Below are 9,993 nucleotides of genomic sequence, written 5' to 3'. Positions count from 1 at the left end.
GTAAAGAAAATGCAAATATAATACTGATTAGTTTCATTTTTACAGTAATTTGCTCTTTGGTTCTTTATTCAGCATGGTTAGAAAAACTGGAACTTGGGGGGGGGGGGGGGGCATGGAAAACAGGGATATTTGAGTTCATTTGGTTGATTGTGATGGTCTCCACTACTTGTTTCAATTCACTATAGTCAACTTTAAGCATAAACCATATTGACTGTGCAAAACTTGGATAGACAGGCAAAATAGAAAAGTTGATTTTTAGTGTCTTTATTAATAAACAGCAGTAAATATATCACCAAATAGGTGAAAATAAAGTTGCGGCTTTAGCAAGTATTCCCACTTAACCTGATTTTTTTCCAGAACTATAGATTTTACAAGTATTAAGCAGTTGCTTGGAAATCCACAATCACTTGTTTTTGCTTTGGAGGCAGACTATGATGGTTTGCTTGCACACTTGTTTCAAAGCAGCACATTTCCAATGAGTGTTTAATACAATGCATTTCAAACAGCTGAAAATGGTACATTTAAGTTTATTGAGTCAATTTCTAGTTACATTAAGCTTTTCACAGTAAGGCACAAAGCATTGTAAAAACAACAATCCATTCTTCCCCTTGTTTTAAGCTCAACTACAATGTCCAATACCAAAAATCAGCTCCGAGAGAAAAATATTTTTTAGATGAAGGCCAGAGTATAAATAGATTTTAAAGTTCTGTTTTTAAAAAAGTTGTGCAATTTAATAGCTTTTAATTTCAGTTTAAAACAAAAATATTCAGCCATACAAACTGATCTATTCATGTTTCATCAAATGTTATGCACTAGTCAGGTGAGCAACCTTTAACATTACTGCATGGGGCCAGTTCATTTTGATTGAAGCACCAAGGCCAAATATCCAAGTACATCTAAAAATTGCAGCACTACTGATCGACAGAGGAAAATATATCCTAAAGCAGCTGAATATGTCCAACGAGAAGGAAGTTGGCCTGATCTGCTGATTATCCCAGGTTTACCCAATTTGAACATCTGAAGCAGCCCTGGCTTCAAGGGAGGTAGGACCAGAAGACATTTCCCAGTTGGGTGTTCACAAAATTTTATCTTGGCTACCATCTTATTCCAATTAGTCCTCTACTTAAAATGACACTGCTATTACAGAGCATGCAGCAGACAATGAAACTTGTGATAAAGACAACCACAGCAGCATGGTTTTTCCCTCAGCAGCACATAATTTAAGATCAGTGTTTATGCAATGGGCAATTTCTGCAGAGATTGAGGCCAGAGTTCTTGAAGCTCCACCAATTAGCCAATATTACTGCAAAAATCTTTTGATCTGCTCCCACATGCCTGGTGGAAAAACTGCAAAAGACAGTGCAAGTGTCTCCTAATCAAATGGCACCAAGAAGCATAGCTGACCCCATTATACTAAAGCATGACATCCAAGTAGTAAACCATTTCTAATGGGATTTCCTCATTCCACGTGTCCATCTGACACCTGGATAACTGGTTCTGATCAAACTACAGGGCTAGCAAAAAGAAATCCCAATACATTAATCCAGTTTTACAACTGACCCAGTTTAGTTCATATTTAAATATAATCCATACAATCTTCAGTTTCTACATACAGCTATGGCATTTCTACCCATTACCAAACCCATCCTTTGAAGTTGCTGACTCAACAGCATTTTTGAAAAAAATGACATCCATTTTGTAATTTTTAAGCTGTCATGCAATTGCAACGTTGTTTGAAAACTTGAGACACTGAACTGGAGCATTGAATTCAAAGTAACCAGGTCAAGACGGAGATGGAGAGAGATGGCCTGTTTTAAGGAACCGTAATACGGAATGGACTTCCAGGAATGTGCTCATCACCCCACTTTACAACCAGCGTGTAGTTTCCCCTCTCCTTCACAACGTACGAAACATTATATTGCTCATTTCCAACATGTTTCACAGATACCTCCTCACACGGAACTGTGGGTCCATGAACACCAACCAGTAGTACATTAGAGCCTGCAAGAGGAAGTCATTTATTTATTGTACAAAATGGTTAGCTTCACAAACAGAGGAATGGAGTTCAGATTAAAAAATCTAATTTAAGCACAATATTTAAAAACAGGTACAAATCAAACTGCACAAAAGTTCAAAACAGCATCCTACCCAGTACATAGCAAGGAAGAAACTTCAGAACAGTTACAAATTGAATAAACCACACTCCCAATTCCAGAGTACTTTGAGCCCTTAGAAGTTATTAAACTCTTTGGACCCCAGTTAAAAAGGATTCCTAATGGTCCACAAAACTACTAAAGATAACTTTTGCCCCATCATGCAGAAACAGTACAATGGGGACAATGTTGTACAGTGGATGCAAAGACCAACATTTCTAGGGCATCAACCTATAAAACTGAAAGCATTTTTATTTGCCCCAGAAGTCACTTTAAACTATCTTCCTTATATTTTGAAGGTTCTGTCTACTGCCCCTTCAGTCCAAATAAATCACTAAATTAGTAGATGACAAGGGGAGATCCTTGAAGAAATGCAATGGATAGCCAGAAAACTGCTTTCAACAAATTAGTGCATTAAATACTCCTCAATACAATAAAAGACCAAGCATTTCATTTTACGTTAAGATCACAGGTGCGCTGCACCACTCATTTTACTTGGTGACTCATCCAAGCCAGTGACATGAGAAATCAAGTTGCATGAAACCAGACATGAAAACAGTCACTGATTTGAAATTGGAGCCAAGTGCATTATATAAAATCAGCAAGTACAAGGGAATACTCAAAATCTGACACTGCAGAACTGATTGGCTATGGAAGTTAGATGTGCTGACACTATCACATTTTATAAAGTATTACCCAATTTACAACTCGCTACCCTGTGCCCTGGTATCAAAATTGTAGACAAAGTTATTCAAATTCTCTTTCAGCTGATCTCCCCATCATGTACCCTATAAACTCCTTATCCAAAACTGTTAGCCACATGCTAATTCACCACATCTGCTGACCAAACTGATTTGAAATCTGAACACTTCAATTTTAGAATTCCCATCAGTTGTCTTGTTCCCTCCCCATTTCTAAATCTGCTCCAGCCTGACTGTTCTGATTTATCACAAATCATTGTTAAGTCTTCAGTTTACTCAGCTCCAAGCTCCAGAATACCAGCCTGAAATTTTAGGCAAGTTCTCCTTCAAAACCACATTTTGTTTATATTTACTTGTCAATAGCTCATGGGTTCTGTGAAATTTTGTTTGACAATGTTATTATAATGAAGCTTACCAAAATGCTTCATATACTAAATTTATTCCTAATCCATGTGGTCTTTCTTAAACACCCTGCTTACAAAAAGTTGCAAGCATTAGCATTTTTTTTGGGACATTCATCCATCAGATATGACTTCCTGGATAGGCCAGCATTTGTCACCCTTAAGGTGGTGGTGAGCTGCCTTCATGAACTGCTGCAGTCCATGTGGTGTAGGTACACTGTGCTTTTGGGGAAGGATTTTGATCCGGTGACAGTGAACAAATGGTGATATGGTAAAGAACAAATGGTGACATGGTGAATGACCTGGTTTGGAAGGTGTTATTGAAAGAGATTTGAACCATTGTAGATGGTACACAAATACTCAATAGCACTGTCCAATGACACTTTCCATCACTTTGTTGATGGCAGTCATTGAAATCTACACAAAAACCACTTAGGTCTATGAAACTAAAACAGGTGCTATATTAAAAGTATGTCTTTTAGGCAACTGTAACATTGTACCAAGTTTGCCCAAAAATTTAGTCCCCAAGAGCTGGAATTCAACCAAAATGGTTGAAGACTGGACAAGAAGCTATGATGCAAAGCTGAAGAATTTGCAACTTTAGCTTTTTTCCACAACTGTATCACTTGCACAAAAAGGGCCTTGCTTAAGCAACGTATAAACTGAAGTTCTGTTGTACACAAAACAAAAATATGTATAAAATTGGTATCACAAATGGTCAAAGGATTGAGTCTTGAAATCAAATTCAGTCAATAATTTCTGAAGATTAAAGCCAAATTGTGTTATACCAATTTTACATTAAGTTGGCACTCAAAGGCTAATAAAGTTAAGCTTATCATAATGAATAGTTATAAGAGAACCATGTATTGGACATATTTGAAACTGCCTTAACTTGTAGCCCTCAATAGAACTTCAAGTTCAAGCATCCACAACAGTCCCAGGCCAAATAAAAAAGGCTCAAAGGATGAAGCGAAGTGCTGGACAAGTTATTCAGTACTGGTTAGCTGAAAAGCAGGAGACCTCCAAATGCTGCAAGACATTCAAAGCACCTACATCTGAATGTAATCCAAGTACGCTCTACACATACCAAGTAGACAATAGGATCAATTACAAAAGACAAAATATACAATAGTCTTAGGCTACAACAGTTTGAGATGTCAGGCTCTATACGGAACTCCATTGTATGAACACATTGAGGTTTGTGTTAGTTTTACCTGCTCTGCTACAATCCACTGAGAAGCAGTTCTTCTGGTCCAGGTTTGCAGCAGAAAGTCCTGCACCACTGGATACCACTTTGCTGCTATCAGATGAAAATTTGGGGACAGCACTATAGGAGCTGACAGTAGTGGATTTGGTCACAGATTCTACCATAATAGACGAGCTTTCGTGTGTATTACCACCACTGATCAGTCGAGCACCTGGGATTGTTTGGTGGAGTGGGAGAGAATTGCAAAGAGAAAAATTAATCATTCATCTCTTGATCTTAAAAGCAGCATAGTCAGTCAATAAAACAGATGTCACATCTTCAGTCTGTTAAGTCCTCAGTTTCTACTGGCTTTGTGGACCAATGGATAAGTTAGTGTACATGAACACATTGGACAATTTTAAAAGAATCAGCTCATTGTTCCACTAAGTCCATTCCACAAGAAGTTGTAAATTAAGACTGAAAATGATTAATTTCAAGTCACAATTCCACCTTCCAATCTGAATACTACAGATGCTAAAACAATTCTTTCCTCAAATCACAATTTTAATGATGCGTAGTGACCAATATTTTTAAGTATAATCAGCATATTTGCTAACAGTTTCTGCTGCAGTGTCACTGAATAGATGCCAGGTTATAACACTGAGCTGCATTTATTGTACAGCCTGACAGATCATTTCAAGAACAAATAGAATATCAGCTGGCTGGTCATTTCAAGTTGTACTAGAATTTTTAATCTAAATTTTAACAATGCAACCAGTATTCATTTTTTCCTCAATTCCTGGAAGGAACACATTAAATTTCTCCTAAAATAAATAGCTAAATATTCTTAGGTTTCCACATTCTTGATTCCATGGCATCTGCCAAATAATTTTGTGATTAACAGCATTCTTAAACTATAATGTTTAAGTTTACTCTCTTGTAAACTACTAAAGCTCTCCTTGTGCTCTTAAATGTATGGGTTGTAGCTGACAAGCCAAGTTCTCACCAATATAACCTAATTAACCCAAATCTGCATCAGGCTATTCTGAATCAATTTCAATCTACCCACTTTTAATTTTAGTCTGGTCTATGCTCGAAATGGCAGCATATAGTGGTTAGCACTGCTGCCTCTCAGCACCAGAGACCCTGGTTCAATTCCAGCCTTGGGTCACTATGTGGAGTTTGCACCTTTTCCCTTTGTCTGTGAAGATTTCATCTGGTGGTGCAGTTTCCTCAAAGTCCAAAAGATATGCTGATTTAAGTGAATTGCCCATGCTAAACTGACCCTAGTGTCAGGTGATTAGCATAAGGTAAATATATGGAGTTACAGGAATAGAGCAGACTCAATGGACCAAATGGCCTCTTCTGCATTGTAGGAATTTTATTTTCTACAACTGCAGATCTTCCTTAGTTCAAAATAAGGAAATGCTGCATTTGTCACCTGGTTGCAAAATTTCTGCAGCAATAGCCTATAAATATTCGTGGGCATGTGTGGTTACTCAAGATGTTTGATCAACAATGAGGGAAGCGGTTAATTACTTGTCTTTGACTAATGTAGTTATCTGTGATGCTTCATGTAATGTTTCTGGCAACATTTTTGCAATGACATCATACTTCAGAGAAGCATTCTGTAACACTATTTAATTTAATCAATAGAACACTGCTTACAGCCATCACTTCTACAATTCTTTGAAACAAAATGCAAAGCAAAGCTCCTTCTACATAAATTTGCTGCATAATTAGAGGACCCCCACACCCCAGAATGCTGTCAGGAAAGGAGATACAAAAGTCTGAGGACATGTACCAGACTCAACAACAGCTTCTTCCCTGCTGCCAGACTTTTGAATGTACCTACCTTGCATTAAGTTGATCTTTCTCTACACACCAGCTGCGATTGAACACTACATTCTACACCCTCTCCTTTTCTCTATGAATGGTACGCTTTGCTTGTGTAGCAAGAAATACACTTCACTGTATACTAATACATGTGACAATAATCAAATGCTAGGCTTTGAGAAATTTACATTACAAAAGTGACTCAAAATTTGCTGATTGTACAGCATCATGGCCTAGTACAGCCAAACAAAAGTATTTGAATAACTTAAGAGTACAACATTCACCTGAAATTCTAAAAATGCCACTCAAGTTTTAATTTGTCTCCTAAACCATAAAACGGCAAGCATTAATGTTGTAAGCAATAATGCTCATAAGCTATATCGGCAAGCTATATCAGCAGGATGTTGTATTTATCTAATTAGACCCATTTTAACAGGTGAAACAAGGTATTTTAGTTTTTGGTTTTTGTTTGTAGGCTGATGTAGATGTGTCCAGTTGGTATACCATTATATAGAAATCCAAATTATATTACCTGTTACGTTTGCCTTGAAAGGACTTCCCTGGATGTGATATGGTCCTCCATATTTAATTCCAATTTGGTACTCTCCTGGTGCCATAGGAGTGTACAAGACCTTGTATCCTTCAGGACAGTCACGACAGTCCATTTTTACTTTAGACGGCCCATCAATTGCAACACTAAGTGAGCCTGGGCTGGCATTAGCTGTTTTAACAATAAATTCAGATTGGACACCTGCAAATGAAAAAATTATAAATTCACTATGTATTACATCACATTCAGCTGTGGCTCAGTTGGTAGCACTCTTGCTGCTGTGTCAGAAGGCTCTGGGTTTTAAGTCCCACTCCTGGAAGTGTTGCACTGGCAGAGATTGTCTTTCATGTGAGATGTTAAACTGAAGATAAAAATTAAAAAGTTTTAGTTACAAGTTAGGCTTACATTAACACTGCAATGAAGTTACTGTGAAATTCCCCTAATTGACACCTTTTCAGGTCAATGCACCCAACCAGTACGTCTTTCAGACTCTGGGAGGAAACTGGAGTACTTGGAGAAAACCCATGCAGGCATGGGGAGAATGTGCAAACTCCACAGCATCACCCAAGCTGGGAATCAAACCTGAGTCCCTGCACGGTGAGGTTGCAGTACTAAACTGAGGCACCATCTGCCTGCTCTAGTGGATGTAAAGATAGCACTAACTCAAGGAGTAGGGGAGTTATCCTCAGTGTCCTGACCAATATTTAGTTCTCAATCAACATCAACACAGATCTGGTCATTATCACATTGTGGAGCACAATATTAGTTGCCATGTTCCCTGCTTTACAAATGGTGACAATGCTTACCTCATTAGCTGTACATCACCTTTACATGTCTTGTGATGTGCAAAAAGCACTACACTTTTTTTTAAAATGTGGAAGCCAATAATCAATTTTGCACAAGTACCACCGTCACCAAATGTGACACTCAAATGCAGTACAAGATAGTAAAGATGTCCAATCACGATCTTCTTACCACATTACAGCTGCATTTAGAAAACCCCTTGTGGGAAAAAAAATCACTGGCATGAATCTTTTGCTCAGGATAATGTGTTACAGCTTCAAACCCTTGAGTCACCTTTAGCCCTTGTCAGCCTTAAAGTGCATACTGGCTTGACAATCTGTTCAAATTAATGACGTAGTAACAGGAGACACTGATTGCAACAGGAAAAAACAGCCATCTGGGGTTTTCCCGGAGGAAAATGAGCACAAACTTCCCATCTGAAAACCTAAGCTAACCACTGAGCAATTTGAACCAGTCACCAGACAAGTAGTTCACAATAGAAAAATCTTTATTCTGAAAGAAAGGCCACTCAAGTGTTCAATGAGTTATTTTGCCAAGAAAAGTTGGTCATAATCCTCAAAATCTTCCAACAATCTCAACTCACTTGCCCATTAAAATGATAAATTCACAAGCAGGTTAGTCCTTTTACAAACAACCAGTGTTGTTGGTTTTTCCATGCTGTTGTAGCCCTAGATTTATAAGATCAGTTTTTAATAAGAAGCCATTCAAAACTGATGGTTATAATGTCAGTGCTGTCAGAAATGTAGCCTTTAAAATTTACAAAGTGGCATTGTGTTGCTGTGAAGCTCTATTGTTCACTGCCATATCCATACTGTAACTCTTGTAAACAACCCTACAATGCCTGCTGATTGAGCTAAACCACAAGTCATTAGATAGGAAGTTTGACTGTCAGTTTAGTCATAGGAGTTGCAGCCTGTTTAGAAGAGATAAGTCACAATGGACCAGGGGCAAAGAAAGATGTGTGCATGCAATGTGCAAAATGCATTTGTTTTCATGGCAACCAAGGTTTTTGAACTTGATGTATTCTAAACACACGAACTAGCATTCAGATTTGCACAATCTCCAATTTACATGCACTTGGAGAAGTTAATATTTAATCTTGAAATTAGGATTATAGTTTTTAAAATGTATTTTTGACAATGGTTTCATGGTCATCAGCAGGTTCTTAATTCCAGATTTTTAGGGATTTGGAATTCCACCATCTGCCAAGGCAGGATTCAAACCCAAATCCTCAGAATATTAACTGAACTTCTGGATTAATAGTCTAGTGATAATACCAATAGACCATAGCCTCCCTTTACTTAAAGCACAGGGAGAGAGACATGCAAGTAGAGTGGGTGGGTTTTCCCCAGAATCTTAGACGATATTTAACTCATCAAATCATTACACCACATTGCTTTCCACGAGTTCTTGTGCAAAATTTGGCCACATTGTTTTGGAATCATGCAGGGAAACAGTGATGTCAAAATTCTGCAAGTACACGTGTCAAATAGAATTCAGGATAAAGAACTGAGGTGGCTTAATTTGAATAAGGCACCCTTAAATCTTTGGAAGGCAAGGAATCAAAATGGGATAGAAGATCAATCGATCTGGGAATACAAAATGCCCAAATCAAAGTAGTACAGCCATGGTGCAAACCAACTATGGCTATTTAGAGAAATGGAACACTGACTGGATCAGATCACAGTTCTGGAATGCATACTCAATATAAAAAAGATGGAAGTACAGAAAGAGATTGACAATCACGTTGCATCAAGATGCAACCAGGAAAGGTTACACAAGTTGGGGCTCTGGCTTCAATAGAAGTCTTTAAAATTATGGAGGCTTGATAGTTTCCCTTGCCTTCGCTAGGTGAAAAAATCCAGGACAAAAAATCCAGAACAAAAAGTACACAAGTTTAAGACAGCCACCAACAGATCAAAGAAAGAATTCTGAAGTTTATTAATATGGAGAGCACAAGAACATAGAACACACTGCCCATGATTAAGCAGATAGCATTGATGTACTTGAGGTTTGAGGCAGTTGTGAATGTAGGATAGTGAGATACAGGGTCAAGGCAGGAAGAGAATTTAGGATTGGGCAACAGACTTGAATGGAGTACAAACACTGGCATAGACCATTTGGACTTCCTTTGCAATGTAGTTTCATAAAAATGTATATTTTATATTAAGGCTTCAGAAATAAAATGCAACCAAATGATACTTAATAAAATAAAAAGGAGTGCTTTTAATGTTTATGCATCTGTCATTCCATACACAAGGACCTTGAAAATTTGCAGGAAACAAAATAAACTTCATGTCTCAAACCAATGAAACCAAGAGATAGGTGGAAGGGTACATCTGGAAGATGAACATTACAAAAG

General features: G+C 37.7%; 1 protein-coding gene across 2 annotated transcripts in view; it reads right to left on the bottom strand.

The window, feature by feature from the left end:
* Nucleotides 1–248: 248 nt before the first annotated feature.
* The window catches only part of LOC145338281 (filamin-B-like), a 109,015-nt gene continuing 99,270 nt past the window's right edge, over nt 249–9,993 (bottom strand). For both annotated transcript variants that reach the window (XM_080182901.1, XM_080182902.1), the window contains 3 exons: nt 6,810–7,028; nt 4,470–4,673; nt 249–2,001 (listed from right to left, as the gene is read on the bottom strand). In XM_080182901.1, coding sequence (XP_080039027.1) covers nt 1,814–2,001; nt 4,470–4,673; nt 6,810–7,028 — 611 coding nt within the window. In that variant the 3' untranslated portion in view covers nt 249–1,813. The remainder of the gene's footprint in view (nt 2,002–4,469; nt 4,674–6,809; nt 7,029–9,993) is intronic.

This window comes from Carcharhinus amblyrhynchos, chromosome 3 (genome assembly GCF_965287045.1).
Source record: "Carcharhinus amblyrhynchos chromosome 3, sCarAmb.v2.hapA, whole genome shotgun sequence".
Taxonomy (NCBI): domain Eukaryota; kingdom Metazoa; phylum Chordata; class Chondrichthyes; order Carcharhiniformes; family Carcharhinidae; genus Carcharhinus; species Carcharhinus amblyrhynchos.
This window is presented reverse-complemented; position numbering and strand designations above follow the sequence as displayed.